The 24,786-nt window shown below is 41.2% G+C and overlaps 1 protein-coding gene across 1 annotated transcript in view; it reads right to left on the bottom strand.

The window, feature by feature from the left end:
* Positions 1–12,964: 12,964 nt before the first annotated feature.
* Positions 12,965–24,786, bottom strand: part of LOC138249575 (protocadherin-9-like) — a 1,035,193-nt gene continuing 1,023,371 nt past the window's right edge. Inside the window, exon 4 of the mRNA XM_069203521.1 lies at positions 12,965–15,068. Within this exon, the coding sequence (XP_069059622.1) occupies positions 14,695–15,068 (374 nt within the window). The 3' untranslated portion in view covers positions 12,965–14,694. The remainder of the gene's footprint in view (positions 15,069–24,786) is intronic.

Below are 24,786 nucleotides of genomic sequence, written 5' to 3'. Positions count from 1 at the left end.
GAAGCGTCACAAAACGTGACACTCTTGTGGTGCTAGGGGCCTATAAATATGGCCCATAGGGTGACTTTGAATGGCTTAAAAAATATAGAGCAAGGCAAGGGAACGCAAATCACTGTTGCCTTACTCTGCTCAAGGGAGGCATTCTGTGGGCGTTTGGTGGGTGTTGCCAAGCAACTCCTGTGGTTTTTGATGCATTTCCAGATTATCCAAACTTGGTAAACCTGGGAATGTGCCAAAAATATATGATGCCCCAGGAGAGGCATGTTGAGGAGAAATATCTTTATTTCTTCTCATTTATTGTTCTTCCTATGTGTGCTGCATTCTGTAGTGTCTTGTGAGTTAAAGATGATGGGAGCCTTTTGGTTCCTGATGCCCTCTATTGAACTCTGACATAAGCGTTCAGGTGTGGTGAATAGAATTCATGATTTAGAATGCTGAGTTTGTGGTTACACTCTGATGATTAAAGACGTGTAATACCAAGCATCATGTGTGGTGTAATCAATACAAGCACCGAGGCTGGGGACGATGTTACAACTGTTGGCAAGATAGGGGATAAGTAACATTGAAGAACCAACAGTGGTCTCCCAGAGAGTTTGTTGTAGTCCAGCAAACTGCTTATGCATGCCACTCATGCCTCAGTTGTAGGAAGATCAACGTTTGGCGTACCTGGAGTTAAAGCGCCACACCATCCAGTACCAAGCTTTAAAAGAAGATAAAGGCTTTACAGATAAATTTGTGTATTATGGCCAGGAATCAGCTGGTGGCGCCATGAAAGAGGTACTGTACCACAATACAAAACAGAGCTATAAGATACATGGAATGATAACACTAAAGGCAGTAACAACCAGGTACAGAAAAGTGTTGAAGGCAGTGATAACAGAATGCAGAGAAGCACTAGAGGCAGCAATAAATGAGTATGAAGAAACGCTAACAAAAAGAATATTAAAACATAAAATATATCATTGCAATTACCAGAACCTGATTAAAGCGAGTCATCAGACCACAACATTGGGGAAAGCGACCCAAGTGAAAGCACAGGGGTGTGCTTCAAGGAGAGGTCAATCCTTGAAGTGGCATACCACTGAAGTTGCTGGGTGGGGCTCAGAACAACTCAAAAAGTCTTCCAGAAGTTTAAAGAATACAATGGCTGCAAAGAAAGAGGACATTCAACCATAGACGGTAAATGGTGCTGCAGAGAACCCCATTTTCAATGTCATTAAGTTTCACAGATAGTTATAATGTTGCTTCCTGCTTTGAACCACCACTTTCATTTGATACCACAAAAAAACTGAATATTGGCAACAGATACACTGACTAGACAGAAACTTTTGATGATTTCCTCAATGCACTGGAACAAGCAGATGACAAAAATAGTATCAACTATCTTAAGGATCTTGCAGGTGAAGGAGTAAAAGAATATGAAAAGAAAATACTACATGCAAAGAAATACTAAATTTCAAGTTCAATCCAATGCAGAATGTTGAATACAATAGACATATTTTCAACCAGGAAACACAGATAGCTGGTGAAATGGTCAACAAGTTTGTTGAAAGACTTGATACGCTTACCAAACATTGTAAGTTCAATGAATTCAATGATAAAGAAGTTATACATCTCAGAGTTATAGGTGATTGTTTTTTAGATTCATTCAGATGATGAATGATGACAGAAACACAGTCTGGAGTGAGTACTCATGGCTGACACAGCTGAAGAATGTGCAGATCGACAAGCTGCTGACATGGAGGCCAGAAGTTACCAGAGTGAAACAGTCAGGAACATGAAAAGTAGGCAGAAACACAAGCCTGAAGGACACAAAATGATGTCTCCAAAGAAAAGTAAACTGTACTTCAAATTCAGACTTTTTTTTCCACCTAAAGGTAAATGTCCCTCAACTGGGCAAGAATACATGGGCTGCAGTAAAGAAAACCATTCTGTAACAGTTTGCAAGGTGAAAGAAAAACTAAGGCGTCACCCTGAGATAACAAAATGGATGCCCAAACATTCCAGAAGTGATGTTCTTCTCACACTCACAAGGCCAAGTAGCAACATAAACTGAGGCAACTCAACACTAAACATAGAAGATCTTCATTCAAGAGTTCTTCAGTGTCATTGTTAAGTGACAGTAAAGGAGATGGATGTGCAATGTCGATGTTCACCTCAGAGAAATGTGTGCATGTCGGACTGTCCACTTGCAAGGAAGAAGACAAGTCAAAGAAAAATCGACAAGTCAAATCACAAAAGTTATTCACACATTGTCCTAAAATTACACTAAAGATGAACTGTTGTTCTATACCTTTTCTTATAGACAGTGGTGAGTTTAGGAACATTAGACTTGAGGAGAAGTACCATGAACTGACTCCAATGCCACATCTCACACCTTGGAAGACTAAAGTGTATACGTAGGCTGCATCAATGTGATGGAAAAGTCAAGGTTCATTCGTAGCAACCATAAAAAACAAAAAGACAAAAGTGCAAGCACCAATTCACGTGCTTCAAGGTACTGCGTCAAGTGCCTGTTTACACAGTTTCAGTACTGCTGCTGAAATAGGACTGATATCTATCAACTATAACATAAATACTCATCATGACATAGTGGGTTAGTTTCCATCGTTGTTTCATGGATTAGGAAAATGTAAGACCATGAATGTGCAACAGCATGTTAATGAGGATGTTCATCCTGTTGCTCAAAGACATCGTCAAATTGCATTTCCTCTATGGGAAGCTGTGGATAAAGAACTTGAGACCTTACTAAAGCACGATATAATTAAGAGATCCACTGGTCCATCATCATGGTTTTCATCCATAGTGGTAGTGAACAAAAAGGACCGTGAATGAGCTGTATGCATTTGTGTTGACATGCATCAACCTAAAAAAGGCAATTGAAAGAGAATGACATCCAGGTCCACACATTGCCAACATGATCACATAGCTAAATGGTGCCAAAGTCTTCTCTCGCCTTAAACTGAAGAAAAGGTATCATCAACTGGATCTTGAAGAAAATTGAAAGTACATTACTATCTTTTCTACTCACATTGGTTTGTTCAGATGTAAAAGATTCACTTTTGATGTGTCATCACCATCAGAACTTTCTCAAGATGTCATTCGGCATATATTACAACCTGTCACAAATGCTTTTAATTACAGTGATTGGGCTTTTAATTGGTGTTTGAGGCCACATGAAAAGAACATGATAAAGCTCTTACAAAACTTTCCTGATTACTTGCTGATGCAGGTCTAGCCTTGAATGAAGAGAAGTGTGAGTTCTATAAAACAAAGCTCAAATTCTTTGGCCATATTTCCTCTGATGGGTAATTGAGACAGGTCAGGCTAAAGTGCAGGTGTTGTCAGCCACATGTCCCTCACAAGATGTTAAATTATTGCATTCTTTTCATGGCATGGCCAGCTACTGTTCTAGATACATACATGACTTTGTCACAGTAAGTGCTCCTTGAGGAGATTTAACAAAAAAATGCTTAATTTCACTGGTTACATGATTATGAACAAATTTAAGCAAAACAAACATGCAATTGAGAATGCTATTGAAATGGCATTCTTTGATACGAAGCTTCAAACAGAGGTTGTTGTTGAACCAAGCCCAGTCAAATGGTCAAAGGCATATTGTGGCATATGTCTGCAGAAGGATGTCACAAACTGTACGTCCCTATTCACAAACTGAAAAAGTAAGTTTAACAGTAGTATGGGCTTTTATACATTTCCACGTATTCTTATATGGAAAGCATTTTGCTCGTGCCACAGATCATCCAGCATTTCTTACCATCTTTGACAATCCTAAAGCCAAGACGCCTTATCATATTGAATGTTGGGGTTTGCGACTACAGGAATATGACAACGCTATTGTGCACCAAGCAGGGAAAGATCAAACACTGTTGAAAATGTTTCACAAGTGACCGTTCTGTGTCCTAATACCACTTCCAAAGCAGCTAAGGAATACATTAACTTCAAAGTCCAGCACACCTGCCACTATTTCATTGGAACAAATCATTATTGTCACAAGCACAAGCACAGATGTTGATAGTTAAATACATTATTGCACATCAACTATGGAAACAGTACATTCAGCCTCTTACAAATGACAGTGAATATCAGAAATTCAAAAATATGAAAGATGAACTGTCCATTATTCAGGAAGGTATTGTCGTACAAGTTTTGAAAATTGTCATGCTGGAGCGTCTGCAAAAATAAATAATTGAAGTGGTACATGAAGGACATCCTGGAATTGTTTCCACTAAACAAGCTCTCCTACATCATATCTGGATTCCTCATCTTGACAAAAGAGTAAAAAGGGAATTCAAAGCCTGTAATCTGTGCAACCGCTTGTCTCCCAAAACAACCAAGCATCCGTTGAACTGGTCTGATCTTCCCAAGCATGCATGCGAGAGAATCACTGTTGGCTTTTTTGGATCCCTTGGCAATGGACATCACCTGAAGGTACTCAGTGAGAAGTACTTTTGCTTTCTCATTATTCACTCAGGAAAAATATATGGAGAGTTTAGATGGCATTTTTACAACATGGAGTGTTCCCTCAATTCTAAAGTCTGACAATGGTCTCTCTTTCAACAGTGGAGAATTAAATTCCTTTCTTTATTCATCTCAGTGTTAAGCATCAGAAAAGCCACTTATTTGGCCATAAGCAAATGACATTTTCAAGTGTTTTATCAGCACCCTCAAGAAAACCATTCAGAGTGCTGCACTGGAGAAGATTGATCTCAAATCAGCTCTTCATTGTACTCTTCCTGCCTTTCAGTTGACTCCTCAACGACAGGTGAAAGTTCTTCTACCCTGATGTTCGGGAGCGCCATGACGACCAAGTTGCTACAATGTACCAATGAAAGTTCAAGAAATGATGGTAAACTCCATCATACAGATTTGTGTCACAAGATTAAAATGTACACAGACAGGCACCGATGTGCTAAGTACACTGTGTTCACAGTCGGAGATAAAGTCTTTGTTAAAAAAGGACAAAATGCAAGTCTAATACTCCATTTGATGTTGAACCTCTTGAAGTTGTGGCTAGTGAAGGAAACACAGTGACTGCTCACTGTCCTAGAAAATCCATTATGTCAGAGTGTGTGCGTTTCAAGCATCTCCCTCACCTTTGGCCAACTAAAAATGTCAGAAATGAGCCTCTTTCAATTGAGACTTCTGAGAGCCCCCTGACTGCTTCTTCCTCTAAATCACCATTGCCAGTCATGGACACCTCTCTTATTTCTTCAAAGCCTTATAGGACACATTCTGAGTGATTGAATCAAGCTCCACCATGACTTATTGAAGAGCTGTAGTATACATATGTAATATTTGTACTTTTATTTAACAAGGGGGAAGATGTAGACTTGTGTAAGTTAGAGATGACTGGACCCTTCTGGTTCTTGACGGACTCCGTAGAACTGTGACATAAGTGTTCAGGTATGGTGAATAGAATTTCTAATTGACAATGATGAGTAATCAGTTACAAGTATAGAGGCTGGAGAGGACGCTGCACCTCTCAGGATTGTTTTTGTACAGGAAGGTGTCTCTTCCTGCTCAAAAACAATCCTGCATTGATGCTAGGCTGCCAAAAGGGTACTAGCACAGGGGGAAAGGACAGGAATGCGCTGTATAGGGGCATTCCTACCCTTTCCCTGTGACGCAGGGCAGCGCAGCAAGGTGACTTACTACTCTGCCCTGCACCACAAAACCCATAAATGTGGGCCTAAGTGACTTTCCAGGGGAACAACTGGAAAGAAACAAGGTTGGTAGGATATTCAGGTGGCTAGCCTGCAGGTCAACATTTTATGAGAAAAAATACATGTGATAGAAGAATGATTTTTACGATTTAGTTTAGTCAAGTTAAGTTTTCCACCTCACACTTGAATTAGGATCACTGGCTTTCTCTTTGGATTGGCATGTGTTTTCAGTGAAGGGAGCGTGTCGAGATCAAACAGTTCACATTGCTGAAATAAGCAGATGGGTTAGGGCATGCAATGTACAGTCTTCAGGTGTCTGAGGACGGCTCATTCATGATGAGGGTAATTTGATGAAATGCACCTAGGAACATTTGTTAGCTCCAGATGGATTCCATGCAAGCTTGATAGTAAGAAATCAAGATATCATAAAAATGGTTATCTTCACATTGTGACTGCATCCATACCTTCTAAGAGAAGTTAATTATCTAAACCTACGAGATGAATTCCCATGTTGTTGTGAAACTTTTCAGAAAGTGATCTTCTGTTGTCAACATTTACCAGATGGTTAAAGTAGAGCAAAAATAATGCTTTTAAATAACGCTTAAACTGTAATCTATAAAGTTTCTATTGAAACTAACATTGCTACAGGAACATTGGTTCACCGTATTTGTGAAAAGGCCATATATTAGAGGTATGTTATTTATCACTGAACATAGCTAAGATGGTCAGACATAACACTTTACTAGGGGTAGGCAATCAAAGAGACACATCGTTGTAGTCATAAATGGCATGTGATGAAATAAAATCCTTAACGTTCTAACGAGAAAGCCTATATTTATCAGCTTTATATTTTTAAGGTATTCAGTCACCAACTGCAGACGAGTTTATTCTAAATCGAAACATATTGGTTTGGCAAAATAGCACTTACGTGATGCCTTAACATAGCGTAAAATAAGTAATAAATATTATAATTTTTCTGCAAGCACAGCAAGTAGTCGGGAACACTGATACAAGCAATAAAAAATAACCCCCGCCACATGTTGGCAGTATAATACAGCATAGGTGTGGTGTAGTCAACGCCAGACCCCCATTGGCACTGGTGCCATTATACCTGTGACACTAATTCTAACCATACCCATGAGTTTTGAAGTATGCAGATGGATACCCTACATATCTGCTTTTTCGCACTGACTGTCTAATTATCAGCCTTTTAATTCTGCAGATAGAATGGTGGCTGGAACAAATTATTGACTCATACTACCCTAATATTAATGTTACTGTACATGGAAGTGAAAGAGTTAAATCACTTATATTGCATGCATAGTACAGTCAATAGGTATGCTGCTCTGAGACTTTCACAGCATGGAGCATCAAGAGTCGCCCATTCCTAGGAATTGGCTTTCCAATGGTCTTGGCAAAACCTCAACCTTCTAAAGAACTGTGTGTTATTAAACCTTATTCAATCTTGAAAGGTGCTCAAGGCTGTGTGGTCACTCGCCGGAATTTGGGGAATGTAACTGCTACTTCTTACTCCAACAGCAAACCTCGAATATGTTGGTTATTTTACACTCCAATAATTACTGGACCTGGCTCCCCACAGCCTTGTTCTGGAGAAGCCCAGATTGAATCGATACCCCAGAATCTAAACATTCAACACTGCCTCCACCACTATTGTTTTTTTGGAACCTTAGTGGACTCCGGCAAAACTGCACTGTCCTAAACTTCTTGCCTTTTTCACCAGTCATGACTTTCTGGCACTACAGAAAACATGGGCGGTGCAAAGTCTACCTAAACAAGGCAGGCTTTATAGAGTTTTAGAAGCCGGTGCTTAGAGAACACAAATTTGGCAGCCAAAAGGGAGCCTTATCTATATGTATTTCCTGTAACCTGCAAAGTAAAGCTGAGCCGATTCCCTTTCAAGAGACTTGGGCCCATATTTATACTTTTTGACGCAAATCAGCGCCAGGGCAGATTTGCGTCAAAAAGTTTACCACCGGCTAACGCCATTCCAACGTGCCAGCCTGGTTAGCGTCAAAATGAATGACGGTAACCGGGCAGCGGAGGCGAAGGAAAGACTGGGGGTTGTGCGCAAAAGAATGGTGCAAGCCAGGTTAGAGTAAAACAAATTGGCTGTAACCTTACTAGCGCCATTTTTTGACGCACAACCCCCATGGAAATGACTCCTATTGGCCACAGTGGCATGTAGGGGGGACCAAGTTAGGTCCCCCTATGCCACTTTAAAAAAAAATATATATATACTTACTTGCACTCACCATGTGTCCTCCAGGGGTGGGCTAGGGTGGCAGGGGGTGTCCCTGGGTGCAGGGAAGGGCACCTGTGGACTGCTTCCATGGTCTCCCACCATGGAAATGAGCCCACAGGTCCCTTAACGCCTGCCCTAACCCAGGCATTAAAAAACGGCGCAAATCCGGCTGGGCACCATGTTTTAAGGCCCACCTCCTCCTGTGCGTCATTTTGACGCCGGAGGATAAATGAAGCGCACATGCCTTAGAGTCATTTTTTGCACTGGAATGCCTACCTTGCATGTCATTAGCGCAAGGTAGGTTTAAAAATCCAAAAAATGACTCAAACTCATAACTTTGGCGCTGGACGGGTCTAGCGCCAAAGTATAAATATGGAGTTAAGTTTGCGCTGAATTTGCGTTAAAAAAAAATGACACAAATTCTGCTCAAACAGAGTATAAATATGGGCCTTAGATCTTAGGAATCAAACTTTCCATCTGGAGATCCTTGCGCTGCTTATTGATACTTAAAATGTATATCAACCCATGTGCAAGGTCTAGGAGGCACGTTTTAACCGTTTTATATCAATTCTATGCAACCTGGCTGGAGATTATCCTCAAGCTGATTGCTTGGTCACTGGGGCCTTCAATACCAATCTCTTTCAAGGAATTCCTGAGGACTGTGAAGGGCCAATCACGAGACATCTATTGTATCCTCTGGAACAATCAAAACCAAGGGGTTGGTCATGAAGTGCTCTGGGTGAAGCCCTGATCTTGCATCTTACCAGTGTTGATTATATAGTACTGAATAGCAGCTATCCAGAGGACAAACCCTCAAATTGGACATGAACAAATGACATCACGCAATCCTACTTAGACTACACAATTTGTAATGCGGAAATGGTCTCACAGATAGTAAACTACTGCATTGCTCTACATATAGAGAACAGCCACCTCCCTCAAATCATCACTATTGCCCTTAACTCCAACAATTAAGCTCCAGCTATTACAACGCACACAGGAGTCTGTTCAGATAACTTAAGGTGTCTAAAATGGAACCCAAATGTATCCAGTACCATAATGAAAGAGTGTGAGCAGCTTTCTGCACAGACTAAACTAACGTTTGAATCTGCAATAGCTGATTGGGCGAAATTTTTTACCTAACTGCTTGCCAAATGTCAACAGCCTGCTCGTCTGCACGCTTGTTTAAAACCCAGTTTCATGACGAAGGAAACTCAAGCCTTAATAAATAAAGCCCTGAGAGAGGTCAAGAAGAACCCAGAACTTGCAGAGTTAATTGCTGCATACAAACAGCACACAAAGTTTACAGACGGGTTTGCCACGCTGAAAAACAAAACAGATTCCAGCAATTCTGGTGCAACATTTTGTGTGGGAGCATGCAGTCCAAATCAAAAAACTTCTGGGCTTTGGTGAACAAACAATTGAATGGGAATCGTGGCTTAGGCAGTGCGAACATCGCTGAGCCAGAATGGGCCTTGTTTCTTTCCAGACATTTTTATGCAAGAGAAGAAAAAGAGCTTCCTTCCAGCTTCAACGCATCATGCCCAGAGGAAACACCTACGAACAATTTACTATCAATCCCCAGTTTTAAGTCCTCCCTCACCCTCTCCTCTCATGCTTCGTCCAACAAACTGGCCCAGAGAATAACAAAATCATGATCTGATGAAGCTCCAGGGCCAACAGCTTGCCACAGACCTTCTTTGAAATGAATCTAAATCCTCAGTTCTGGGCAAACTGCTTAACCAATATTTTCAACTAGGGCTTGCAAGGTTCAATCATACCTGACTCTTGGCATGGTGAAGTAATTCTTCCTATTCACAAGGTCAGTTCCTAGTCAGATCCTAGTGGATACAGGCTTATCGCACTATTAGACAATGATGCCAAGTACTTCACCAGCCTCGTTCTGAACAATCTGACACAATAGGTGGAGCTGAATGGGCTTGCCCCTAAAAACCAAACAGGTTTCACTGGAGAACCTGGCACACTCATCAATCTTTTAGATATGTCAATTCTGCTTGATGAGGTAAAGTTCTCATATCCACTGCTACAATGTTGTTTTGTGGACTTCAAAGCGCCATTTGGCTGTGTGCCAAACTGAAGAGATGGGGAATCCCTTCCAATCTTTTGGATTCTATAACCCAGCTGCATACCAACAACTGGGTCTGAGTCAAGTTGAGGGATGAATTGCATGTATCCAGGACAATTCCAAAGTCACGAGGGTAGGGCTGCAGCGGTTGCTTAACTGGCCGTATTCCTATACACTACCAATGGTTTGGAGGTTAACTTGAAAAAAACAAGGGTGGTAACCCTTGGCAGGAAAAGGTTTTAGGGAAGTGGCTGGACTTACAATAACCACAAGATTGTGGTGGACCAGTCATACAAGTATCTGGGTGTTTACATCGATGCCAAGGGCGCAATCATCAAAAATCAGAAAGAAGCTACAGCAAGAGCAGTGGCCCTTCAAGTAAGCTTATCAAAGCTCGCTAAATCATTACTTAGTCCACCTCTTCTCCCAATGCTGGAAGTTATTCAAACTGGAACTTGGTCTTTTTGACCATCAAGCTGTGGGTGCCGGCACTTTTAGAAATGAGTGGTACAAGCTGCACAAAGCCCCAGAGCCAGTTCTCTGGAGGCCCTCCTATGGAACGGCATTCAGACCAGTGTGCTTGCTGAGTCACACTGTTTGTTCCTAAATGATTGCTTGGAACTACTGTCAGTAAAGGATCTGTGGGACCTGAACCCGAGCCAACTGACATTCAAAGCAAGTATTAAAAAACATATCTGCTTCTGGTCCTTCCATGCAGACAGAGCAATTCTAGCCAAATGCACGCAAGAATGGGCAGTTATCAACTCATACCAGCTGGCTTCCCTCCTTGCATACCTAGCATGCACATATTCCACTCATCTGAAATTAAGATTTATGACTTTCAGATTGGGGAAGTGCCCTTTCCTAAAGCACTACGTCTGCAGGTCCATCCAATGGAAGACCTCAAAAGTAGGGGCTGTGGCCAGAGTGATGAAACCCTTGAGCACCTTGTGTGCCTTGGCCATCCTTACTGGAAGAGGTGAGAACAGTCTTCGGGAAGAGTGGAACCGGCAGAGAATTTGATTATGCAGGCAGGGCATCATAGCAGCACTCAATCCTGAAAACAAAGCCCTGAATATCCAACTGACCAAATTTGTTCTTCTTGCACATAAAACATTTAGGGCCAGATCTACAAGAAAGTGGTGCATCAGTCCAGATGCACCACTTTTCTTGTGTCCCCCCTACGCCACCTAATGACACCATGGTAGTGCCGTATTGATAATACGGCACACCATATCACTCACTTCCATAATAGCATCATAATTAATGCTGCTATTGTGGTTTTATGCTGGATTAGTGCCATAAAATATGGTGCTAGTCCTGCAAAGTACTAGGAAGACCATTGGTTACAATGGACCAGTCACTTTAATGCCTGCCCTGTACAGCCATTAAAAATGACAGAAAAAATGTCTCAGTGAAATCTTGTGGATTTCACTATGCCATTTTTGGTGTCCTCCCAGCGCCGAGATGCCCCCTTGCCTACATTATGCCTGGTGCAGGCGTAATGTGGGGTACAGGGTTACAAAGGGGCTCAATGCATTCTTTGTCCCACTTTGTAAATATGGCGAATGGGAATGGTCTCCTTAACGCCACATGAGCATCAGAAAAAATGATACTAATGTGGTGTAAGGAGTCACAAGGACCTTGTAAATCTGGCCCTTAGTTCCTTAGATGTGTCCTAGGTGAATTTGTAAATTAATGGCCTTTTAGTGGTTTGGTCGATTTGCTGTCACTCGGTTTTTATGTCGTTTTTCTCAAAGGAGAACGGCATGGGTAGCTGTCACCTGAGTGCTACCCCATTGCTTGCAGTCAATTTTAGTGAAGGACCTTCTTTTATTCAGTTGTTGTTTTGAGCAATTGGGTGCTACCTATGGGTATTATCAGTGCTAATCAACATTAATATACCTTTATCCAACCATTTACACTTTCTGCTTACAGCCTGCCATTACACTCGTTGGAACTGGTTGTGGAAGTGTATATACACATGAATTACTCTCATTTTTAATCACATTTCTTTTTTTTCTCTTGTTTTAATCTTTTGCTGATTTTTGTCAAATGGATTGGTTTTATTATTATTCTATATTATAAAGCTTTTAATTAACTACACAAAATAAATGTTCTCATTACAGTCAATAGTCTTTCAAATAGTGGCCCGGCATGCTTTCCCAAAGCTGTCAAACAAGAAAGTATAATAAGTCCCATTTTCCTGGTTTGATAGCAGGAAGCAACCATAATTAGGGTGCAATGGCCTCCTCACTCCTGAAGTAAACCAGGAATACTACAAGAGTAAGTCCTAGAAATATCTTTGTGTATCCTGCCTGAAGGTTCATTTCTCCATCCAAGCAGTCACGATATATTTTCTTTTCACTCTAGTCCTTAGATAGTCTTGTGTTTTAGTACCACATAAATACAAAGGTACTATGGAGCCATTGTTTCTATTATAAATACTGAATCTTAGATTGTGATTTGTAACAATTCACAATTTTGTTTGATTTGCAAGTCAAATTTAGAGAATCATCTCTTTTGACATCTTGATACAAAGTGTTGTGGTGTTTCGCAAACCAATAAGCAACTATTTAATGCATTGAAAAACAAATCACAAAATATTTTTTCTTTATGAAACCCTTTGTGGAGGATCCAAAACTGGCAAATTAAGTGGGTGGTCGTGGGAGGGAGGGGGCAGTAGGCCAAAAGGAATGGGAGTGGTACATACTGAGAAGAAAGTATGCCTATCCGATTGCATTGTATGCAATGTTATGTGACATGCAAAAATAAATAAATACATAGAATTAAAAAACAACACTGGAAACTGAACACACTGTTCTGTTCTGCCAATTTCTTTGCTTACACATAAGGTACTTGACATCTAAAGAATCGGTGCATAAAGTTGGAATTATGCTGTATTTCACTCTAGAAAATGAAACCACAACATGGAATTCAGAACATTTATTGCAAGAGCTGAATAACTGTAAATAACGTTGAACTGGCAAAGCAGTCACAAGGATAACTGTTTATATACTTATTCTGTCAAAATCATCAAATAACCCTCACAAACTGACAAAAGTACAGCAGTAAGCAATGCACCCCAACCCATTTTATGCCTCTAGACCAAGAAATTAAAAATAAAATGTGATCTGCATTACACGAAATAACTTTTTTTGGTAATAAGAAATTAAATATCAGAATTGGAAACGTACTTGGAAATATTGTAGTTGTGGCATAAGAGAATATGACTCTTATGGAAGGACAACATTTTACATGCAATTAATTTGCTTAAATTGCCTGTCATGCCATAACTAAAAATATGTAATAAATGTTTCAATTTGGATTTGCTTGTACGTGCAACTCAGAGCCTATTCACATGTGATTTCACTCGGTAGGTTTGACGGAAGTGATATGACGCTGTTAGTCGCCAGGAAGTGGCTAAATAAAGTAACATGTAGTTCAATACTCGATATGTGAGTTAGTACCCTTTCCCCCTAAACAGTCTACCAGGAGAATGATCTGTTACATTATGATGCACAGCACATTATATTATTTGTTGGCTATCTTCTAAAAACACTTGTGTTACTCCCTACTAGCACAAATTATCATTAGCACAAATGCTGCAATGAAAACTGTTTATGGCATGTAAATAAAATCTTTTTTGCATTAAATTGTTTACATGTTTTCCAATTTGGATTATTGATATATATTTGATATGGCAAAACAACAATCACATTGCTTTATAATTCACCTCACGCCTTACAACGTTTCATTACTGGAAACTAACCCTTTCATTCTTACTTTCATATTTACTGGGCATCTTCGGAACTACCCAAACATATCTGTCTTTAACAACCAAAGTTGGTGTTTGGCTTTTTTAAGTGATGAAAACAGTATACATTAGCAGAAACTTAGCGGCATTTGCAATCAAACATACGTTTGACATTCTATCTTTTAACACAAGTGTTTTGAGTTTCTTTTTTTAACATTGTGTGAGACATACTACGGGCACAGATACACCACCACGAAAGAAGGTAAAGAAACCAAACAAGCAAATGAGCAAAACATAAAAACCAACCATGAAGCACAGTATTCTGCTACATTGTTTTTAGGTGATCGTTATAAGTACACAAAAGTTGTTAGTAATAATTTGATTATATTTACAAAAACCGGAACACCGAGCACTTACAAGTGTTCACTGACATTGTTAATAGCACGTTAGGTATAGTGTGTATAGATTTATTCGTCTTCTTTTAAATTATGATGTCGAGTATGACTGTCCCAGTACAGATTAAACAACAACACAAGAGCACACACTTCTAACTTGATATGCTTTTCATCTATAGCAATCCAGTGGCATTAGTATTTGTTGTCCTCTGCAGTCACTCAGTCTTTGTTCCAAGCAGTATTTCAGGGCGATTGTAAGCTCAGTTTGAAGAGCTTGTTGTCATGTTTGTCCACTTCTAATCAATCAACTCACACCAACACTGTGGAAATACGTGTCACTGGTGTTGCAGGTTATCATAACAACTGCGTTGCTTAGAAAAAAGGTATGCATATTTGTTGCTACAGTAGGCGAAGCATAGTTCTAGGTGACTAGTCAGTACATAAAGCTTTGACACACAGTATTAGCAAGTCTAGGTAGGCTAAATTCACTGGTCCAAAGCGGCCATGTTTTATAGCTGGTGTTCCTTTGGGGAATCTGCCACTCCTGCAGCTTGTTTAAAAGACTTCAAATTAGACAATGGAATGTCAGTCACATGACTGCCAGTGTTGTACTGGCCTTCACTATTAACATACTGCTTTCGGTCACTGAACTGGTTCCTGTTGTTGTCTTCTTTCCAGGTCCTGGTCAAGGTATGTCCATTTACCAGTTGGTCTTTCCTTGTCCACTCCTTTTGAGGGACAAATGTGGAAAGTGGAGACTTTGGCTGAGAATAAGGGCCCAAGCCCGGTGGCATCCAACAGTTGTCTGAGTGACCCAAAACCAGGCATTCTTGCGTGCACATCTCTGTAGCTTCTGCTAATCCCCTTGGCCCAAGAGGTCCATCTACAAAACACAAAGAAAAAACAACACTTGAAATACATTTTGACAAAAAGTTTGTACAACTGTGAATAAAATGGAATGGACTATATAAAAGTCAACATAAAAGGAATGCAGGTTTACTCTTGATAATTTCTATAGGTGTTAAAGTTAAAGTAATTTCACAAGTATTTAACAGTAACTGTGGCAATTTCTGCAAGCATCTGAAAAGAACAAGTCACATATTACGAACCTGTTCATTTATACACTTATACCTTTTCAACTTTCAATTAAAAGTCATTGAGCATAGATAACATTTTTTAAAGAATAGCAGAAATACTCAGATGAATTTCCAAAGCTACTCTGGTTTGAAACAGAACAACTTGAGTACTCTGCACAAAGGTTTTGCTGCTGCCAAGAGCCCCAGAAAAGGATGTTACATGTGCTTTCATTACTGATGTAAGAAAACTGGGCAGCTTGCAGATGTCCCTCACTTTTGTGCCCCCATTTGGGACAACTCCATGCAGGGTTTTGACTCTGAAAGTGCACTGGAGCCTGCTAACCAGGCCCAAGTGCAAGTGTTCTTCCCCAAAACTGTTAAGTGTAAATTGGTAACCCCAGTTTGCGAGGACTTTGCCTCCTTTTAACTCCCTACTATATGGTAGCAATGGTAACCAGGGCATAGTTGGTAAAGGGGCCCTCAGGGCTGCAGCACCGCTTTGTGCCACCCTAGAGGACCCAAGCAAACTACTGACAGCAGGTCTGCCATTGTAGACTGCATGAGCAGTGCAAACTACTCAAACTCGACCTTGCCCTCACCACGTCTGGCACAGTCACATACACTGCTTTTAGTATATGCCAGTCATCCCTGGAGAAGGCCTCCTGTGCCTAGGAGGCAGGGTGCAGTATATTAAGATTCAAGACATGGAAGTGGAAGCTTATTTGTCTCCATAATGACTTTACCATTGAAGCACACTGAAATCAAACAACATGTTTCCTCTCCCCTGACAAGAATCTGGTGTCAAGGGAAAACTGACATGCACCTAGGTGGCACCTTAGAGGTTGCCCACCTGGTTACCCCAACTTCACTGTGCTCTGGCTGACTCCCCCACACCTGCTGCCGTTAAGGCAGAATTCTGACCTCATGCCAGACCATATGAACACTCACAGGAGGCAGGACAATGGCATGGACCGGAAGGAGGTCACACCTCCCTTTCTCCCAGGAAGGCTAGTGAAGTGGTGCATCGAGTCAGTGAACTTCAAAGGGCACTCTGCCTCCGATATGTAAACAGGCTGACTCCCAGTGGAGGACCAAGCCACCCCCCCAGGCACATTGCACCTGGACAGGTGGGAAAATTAGTTAGTCAGGAGGAGTACACCCGAAAGCTAGCCACACCTCTAGGTGGAAAGCCTGGTCTTTGCAGCTGAGGAAGACTTCTGCAATCTAGGAACAATGCAGAATAGAAGGTTCTGGGTAGGAAAGGTTCCACAACCCACTGGATGTGGTCACCTCAGGGGTGGATTAGCCTCCGGGGCTAGTTGCCCATTGGCTACTTGCACCTACACCCCTAATGCCCCCAAATCTAGGATTTAAAGAGCTCCCATTGCACCAGAACCTCATCTCTGCAACAACTAGTGACAAGAGGACAAGAGAGGACCCAATCAATCAATCAACACATTTATTAAGCATGCTACTCACCCGGTAGGGTCTCATGGCGCTGTGAGGGGGGCGGGGGAGGTGCTGAGTTACTGTTCAAAAAGCCATGTTTTGAGGTGTTTTCTGAAGGTCAGGAGGTCCCGGGTCTTGCGTAGGTTGGTGGGTGGGGGGGGGGGGGGGGTTAGAGAGTTCCAGGTCTTGGATGCAAGGTAGGAGAAGGATCTACCTCCGGAGGTGGTGCGACGGATGCAGGGGACTGTGGCGAGGGCGAGGTCAGCCGAACGGAGGAGACGAGTGGGTGTGTGGAAGTTCACTCTTTCGTTGAGGTAGACTGGTCCAGTGTTGTGGAGGGATTTGTGGGCGTGGATGAGGATTTTGAAGGAGATCCTTTTGCTGATGGGTAGCCAGTGAAGGAGTCTGAGGTGGGCAGAGATGTGCTCATGTAGTTGGAGGTTAAGGATGAGCCGTGCAGCTGCGTTCTGGATCTGCTGGAGTTTCTGTTGGAGCTTGACTGTGGTGCCAGCGTACAGGGCGTTTCCGAAGTCTAGTCTGCTGTTGATGAGTGCATGGGTGACGGTTTTCCTGGTTTCTATGGGGATCCATTTGAAGGTCTTATGCAGCATGCAGAGGGTGTTGAAACATGAGGAAGTTATAGAGTTGATTTGCTGGGTCATGGAGAGGGAGGAGTCTAAGATGATGCTGAGATTGCGTGCATTGGTGGAGGGTGTTGGGGGTGGTCCTAGGGCGGTGAGCCACCAGGAGTTGTCCCTTACTGTCCTGTTGGGTCTGAAGATGATGATTTCGGTTTTGTTGGAGTTGAGTTTGAGGTGGCTTGCTGTCATCCATTTGGCGGTGGCGAGGAGTCCGGCATGGAGGTTTGTCTTGGCGGTGGTGGTGTTCCTGGTGAGGGAGATGATGATCTGGGTGTCGTCTGCATAGGATATGATGGTGATTCCGTGTGGGCGGAGGATGTAGGCGAGTGGGGCCATGTAAATGTTGAAGAGGGGGGGGGCTGAGGGAGAATCCCTGGGGGACCCCGCAGATGATCTTGGTTGCTGGGAACTGGAACGGGGGAAGGCGAACTTTCTGGGTTCTTTCGGCGAGGAAGGAGGTGAGCCAATCCAAGGCCTTGTGTCGAATTACTGCGTTGAAGAGGCTTGTTCAGAGGATTTGGTGGCAGACAGTGTCGAAGGCTGCGGAGAGGTCCAGGAGGATGAGTTTGACGGTCTCGCCCTTGTCAACTCTGGCTCTGATGTCGTCAGTGCAGGCGATGAGGGCGGTCTCAGTGCTGTGGTTCTTTTTGCGAAATCCAGACTGGGAGGTGTTGAGTGCATTGTTTTCCTTGAGGAAGTGAGACAGGCGGGCGTTCACTAGCTTCTCAGCGACCTTGGCGGCGAAAGGGAGTACATCAAAAACAATAGGATCCTGCCCTAACATAAGGCATAATGCCTTCAACCTGTGGCAGTCTCCTGGAACTGCTCGACTTCGGCTCGTCTAGGACCAAAGACTTCTTCCCCCAGCTAGAGGGAACCCTTTGTGAGCCAAAGGTAAGACCAGACTCTCTTGGAATAGTGAAACTAGTCCCCTGCTTCCTGCAAGTAGAAAGTACTCACTGGACCCAAAGAAACACTTGCCTTCGGCCTTCTGAGGTATCACCCAAAGACAGGTGGTCCAGTGCATTGTGGGAAGTGTAGTCAAGCTCCCTGCCAAGTTACAGCCAGCTACTTTTCCACTGGACCTCCAGAAAGGGAGATAGCTTTCCCTCTAGGTGGAGTTGTTCTGCCTGATGAATCCTGGTCCAGGGGCCCACACAAGCTTAACCTCCAGTGGGCCTCCACAAACTCGACCTGCATGTGACCAAGTGTCACAAGCACCACTTTTCAGCACCCACCTCTCCCACAAGGATTTATTATTGTGAATCCGAGGGACTATCATTGAGGTATTGTGAGAGTATTACATAGTGAAGCCTAACCAGCCTCAATGCATAATGCTCCACTTTCCTGCAACAGACTTCGGCCAATATTTGGTAGTTAGAGTTGTAAACCTGTAAGGGATTAAAAAAGCTACAAGTTCACGAATGCTAATTAATATCATTCGAGAAGCCATTGTCATATTGTCACACTTAAAAACTGTGATCTTTATGTAACCATTAAGCAATATATGTCTCTAAAATAGCATTGATTTTTTCTTCATTTGCATTTGCAAATGAGAGACTGTTATCTATATTGGTCTATATTTATTTATTTAGTTTACAATTATGTTGCCAAGAGCAATACCTTCCTTTAAATAAAGTAGAATACATTCAAACAGTGTTACTCTGCATACTGGTGAAGGAATATACCACTACAAGGGTCGCAAACATCACCTTTGCAATCGCTGTCTGATTGATCAGTGAAAATCAGGTACAAGTGCCAGGTACAAGTAATTGTTCAAGTAAATGCATTAACACAGTCTCACCAGGTTCTTTGGTATGTATTATCATCACACATTAAAATAATCAATATTCTCTCAGGTAAAATGTGATAGGAAGTGACCAAATATTTTGTCAAAAGTGAAGATTAGGTAATTTATGTAACATATTACATTTTAATTGTCAGGGTAATTACTTTTTTAATATGTTACGTAAAGACTAATTGGGAAGTAACCATAGTGTTGAGGGTTAGAGGAACTGAAAAAAAACTTTTTTTTTTTTAATTTGATGACTAATTATCATAATAAAGTTGTTTTATGTAACCCTGTTCATGGGGCAAAGGGTTTAAAACTTGCAGTTTACACAACCTGCGTCACCACCCCTTCTCGGTCACAGCAAAGAAATACTTGTAGACATCCTGTCACAAAGGTATTGATTACTCATATTTGAAGTTGGTAAATCAATGACACAGAAAAAATAACTATATATATATATATATATAAATATATATATATATATTTATTTAGAACATTGGAACGTTGGCAGCTCCGTTGAAAACAATGGAGTGCTGCGGGCTTTTACAGGCCGGTAAAAGCCCGCAGCGCCAACATTCCAATGTTCTCTTTGTTCACAGCCAGAGCAGTGAACAAAGCCTCACGGAGCCCGAGGGGATTTTAATCCCCTCGGGTTTCATGAGGAATTTGTTTTATCTAATAGAACATTCTGCCCTGAGTGGCAGAATGTTCTAATAGCCTTAGAACCCGCCGTAGCGGGCTCTACCGGCTATTAAAGGCACTCTCCCTTGTTAAATGCCCTCGCCTTTGGCTCGGGCATTTAACAGGGGAGCGGGCCTTTAATAGCCGGTAGAGCCCGCTACGGCGGGTTCTAAGGCTATAATATGCACCTCAAAACACAAGAATGGAAGTCTACATTTCCCTGTCAAGTACATCCTAAATTCCATCATTAAGTGGTCGTTTTTAACAGCACCATGGAGAATATAGTAGGTTATGCAGTTAGTAATTTTTCTGACGTTGATTCCACATATAGTACTCCAGGTTGATACTGTAGGTTAACTTTTTAGTGAAGCAATGATGGATTATCAAAATTTGGAATAGGCCCAATGCTTATTAATATTTGGCTACTGAAATATATGCATTAGTTCTTGTGTGTTGGTCTGCTTCTAATAATTTTCCTACTAACATGATTTCTGTGTCATTGCGTGTAACTGCTCTTCTATATTGTGACACATTGTCTATATTGAAGATCCTCTTGATTGTTTACTTCAATCTTCAAATGCAAATAAAGGATTAATGAGCTGTTGTTTCTTAGCTAAAGCTCAGTTTAGTGAACAGATTGCTCGCTAAGGTCCTTCAAAGAGATAATCTTCAGATTTTTTAATCTAAAGAAATCTTCATATCTGATGAGATTAGGTACATAACGTATCCAAGGAAATTTGTTGATTGTGTCACTTTGGTCATGATTTAGAGTTTAGAGGATGGATTATTCCATCGTAAATGTGAGGCAAATCCTGCCTGTCATATTGCCCATGCTGTAACATATAATGCATTTGAAATACGGCTTACTGGATATCCATCTTGTTTGTGGCAGAGTAACCAATCCACAAAACTCTAAATCATACCCTCTATCAAGTCGAAAAATTATCATCAAATTAATTACCACAACAGTCTCCTCTCTTCTCATATACTGTAAGTATAGATCTCTGTTCTAGCAGTTCTGTATCACATGACTGGTAGTTCAATGCCCTGAAGCTATAGTTTTGGCTGTGTTTCTATGTTGAACTTATTATGCATGTATTTACATGTGTGGTACATTTTATGGAGCAATAATATCACTCTAGGTTTTGTAAATTCTGTGTTGATCAAGGGAGGTGTGTATGGATCATATTACACTAATTTTGCTAATTGGTACATTGTTGGTTAGCATTGCTATTTGAATGGACATATTTTAGCATTTTAAAATGTGTGAAGGGGTTCATTTCTTAGTGAAACCGTATTTTTGGGAAATAATTATTGGAAACATTAATTCAGGTGGAGTTTTTAATTTCACTTAGCTTATTCTATCTTACACACTTTGACTTATATCATTTCATAGGGTGCAAGCTGTGATGGTACAGTTGCGACAGCCCTTCTCACTAATGGACCAAATAGTTAAATGTTTGGGATCCATTTACCTCAATATGATGAGTGTTAGTTACTGATGGTGAGGCTTTATGATTATTCTGATTGTGTTTGCCATTGGTGTACCCTCCTCCTCTGCAATTGGTATCTGTTTTGTGTTCATTTTTAATTGGGCATTGAACAATATGTTTTGAAAGTAATTTAGTGTAAGTAATTTAATAACAGTTCCTTTTATTCTAAAATAAATCAATGTGGATATTTCACTGTGATAGACATAATTACAGCACCTGGTACAGTGGATTCAACGATATAATGAATTTCGAATGTTTTAATAATAGAATATGATGTGCCATGGTTTAAAGATTTAGGGCCAGATTTAAAAGAAAGTGGTGCATCAGATGTGGTGCACCACTTTCCTTGTGCCCCCTGCATCCCCTAATGACACCATGTGTGCACTGTGTTGAAAACACAGAGCCCCATCGCGCAAATTCGGACAATAGCATCATGATTTCTAATGCTATTGTGGTACTTTGCAGGATTAGTGGCATAAATTGTGGCATTCATTCTCCAAAGTAAAAGGAGGGCCATTGAAAGTAATGGGTGTGTCATTTTAACACCTGCTCTAAGCAGGCATTACAAATGATGCTAAAAATGGTCCAGTGAAATGATGCAAATTTCACTACGCCGTTTTTACTGGCCTCCCTTTGGGGGAATACCCCCTTGCATACATTACTCCTGTCACAGGCATAACGTGGTCCAAGGGTTTACAAAGTGTGCAATGCAAGCATTGCACTACTTTGTAAACATGGCAAAAGAGAATGGCCTCCATTACACCACATGAGTGTACAAAAAATTACACTAGTGTGGTGCTCAGAGACACTAGGGCCTTGGCAATCTGCCCCTTACTCATTTATGGATAAGATTATCTTTTCATGATCAAATGATTTCTTGTTTAAATCAAACAAACTGAATGTTTCCACAACATGAATGAGAGACTCTTGATTTAAATATGGCCTTTTTTCCATGTTCAATCATATTTGCGTTGCTTGGTGGTTTATAAAGACTGTTATTTTTGTTATTTTTCTATGCAACAATGAGATTTAAATGAAACTGAGTGAACACTTCTCATCCTAATGATGGCCCAAGTTGAAGCTGTTTGGAGGACTGAAATGTCAACTTTTACAGATAGTCTTTGTTTGCTATACTTGAAGCCTTCATATTAATGTCCAAAAGTCTTACTTTGCTATCTGATTGTGAATTACAGTGAAGTTATTTTCTCATTTCTTTAATCATTATTTTGATTGTGCCACTAGAGACTCATTGTCATATGTTAAATGCATTTTTGTATTGAAGAACCTGTGAGGTGTTTGTCTATAATTGACTTTAGTCGTCCCTCATCCTTTTTTTGTAATTCAGATCCTTATTAGATTCAAATGTGTTCTGATGTTTGGAGCAAGTATTACTTTGAAATAGATGTAAAACAATCAATGGTATGAATAATTGATGTCTTCGTAATTGGAAATCTCCAATGGTATCCTTGTTTTGATTTTCCTCTGGTCCTTACCCCAGGAAGATATGTGGGTAGTGCTGTTTGGGTAATATTATCCTTTCAATGATACATTTGGAAGTTAGACATCTTTTAAAAATATTGTATTTTCTTTTTTTTATTTCGCTTAATAATATATTTAAGAAGAGTCTTATTTTCCTATCCACTTCTAATGACCATTCGTGCATCAACAATTGTAGGGCTAGAAAATTAGAGAAAAAATAAAATGCATTAGTGTTCCTTATTCTTCTAGATGAGAGTTGTTACAAATGGGGTTCTTGGTTGTCAGAGTATGCACCCTCTACAAGCAGGAACCACCACTATTGACAGGATAAGTCAGAGACACACTTTAAATTAACCTGTGCTCACCCTCTGGAAACTTGGAACAGAGCAGGCTGGCATAGCTTAAAAGGCAATGAGTAAAGTATTTGTGCACATCACAAACACAGTAACACTATCAAAACACCACAAAAAAACTCCACACATAGAAAAAGAGAAAATGTTGTCAGAGTAAAACAAGACCAAAACAACACAAATCCAATCAGTAGAAGTTGAGATATTAATTTTTAAAGATTACATTTGAAATAGTGCTTGGAAGTCAATAGTGAGGTCGCGAGGGACCAGTTCAAATCCAAAGTGCAGGCCAACGGCAATGGAGGGTAGGCTGGCTACAACATCCATGCAAGATCCACTGAAAGATACCTTGGATGGAGCAAAGCATTGACATCGAGGACATGATGCGTGGGTTCCGGTCTGTGCAGTCTGGTAAACGTGTGGATTTCAAGCCTTGCAATCGGGTCCCACATCGGCGTCAAACTCCATTGAAGTGAATGCAATGCATTCTCTTTGAGCTGTGCAGAGCGTCGTCATCAGGCTGCACAGGTTGAGAATCCGCTGTAGTCAAACAGCTTCTGGGTCAGCGTGGAAGGGGTCATGAGTCCATTCTGACTGGGGCAGTGGTGACAATATGCCAGTTTTTGAAGAGAGCAGCTTAAGAACCCACTTCTGAACATAAGGACTAAAGGGAGCACCGCAGACAAGGGTCAGACTCACAAATGCTAAAATCCAGCAGCACAAGGAGAGTTGTAGGCAGTATTTGATGTCCCTGAGACTGCAGAAGAACAGGGGGCATGCCAGCAAGCCCTCTGTGTCACTCTGGGTTCAAATGAGATGGGTGTAGTCCTGGGCTTCAGAAGACCACAGGTCTGGAGGCAGAGGCAGGTCAGCAAAGCAGAGCAGCAGTTCTTCAGAACAGTCAGTCTAGGCAAAGTGGTAATCCTTACAGCACAGCGGTTTTTACTCCAGCAGAGTTCTTTCCAGGTCCAGTAGTGATATAATATCAGGGGTTCAGAGCCCCAGTGCTTATACCCAAAAATGCCTTTGAAGTGGGGGTCACTTCAAAATAGCTCCTTCTAGTCCAGAGGTCCCCCTTTCATTCTAGGATAGGCTCCAGTCTATCACTTGGGGGTAATCAGTCCTTTGTGTGAGGCTCAGGCAACTACTCTTTGATTTTTGTCTCCTTCCCATCATCCCTGCCCCAAAAGATCCATCAGTATGCATGTGACTGCAGATGCAGTTGAGTGTCCTGTGTGGCGGCTGACTATGTCTACCATAGTAGAGGTAGGCCTTAACTTCAGCCAAAGAATTCTGTGGAAGCAATCCCGACAGTAAATGAATTAGACAAATAGCATAAAATTCAAAACCGTAATATGTTTAATGAGGTAACAGGAAACGTATTTGTTAACAACACTCTCAGACGTAATCATTCTTCGAATTGCAGTTCATCTAAATCTTAAATTCTGTAATTTGGCTTCAGTTAGTTCATAGGGAATGCCTGTTAGATTCTGTAGAGTGTATTTTCATATTGCAAATATCAGGATTAGAGAAGGTACACATTTCTCCTGTTGTTAATGGATGTAAGGGTCATTTTTGCTGAATTCGAATTGTGCCCCCATCAAGTGAGTAAGCTGGAAAGAGCAAGTTCCTCATATGTT

Source organism: Pleurodeles waltl, chromosome 8 (assembly GCF_031143425.1).
Source record: "Pleurodeles waltl isolate 20211129_DDA chromosome 8, aPleWal1.hap1.20221129, whole genome shotgun sequence".
Taxonomy (NCBI): Eukaryota; Metazoa; Chordata; class Amphibia; order Caudata; family Salamandridae; genus Pleurodeles; species Pleurodeles waltl.
Note: the sequence above shows the minus strand (reverse complement) of the source record. Positions and strands in the feature narration are given on the sequence as shown.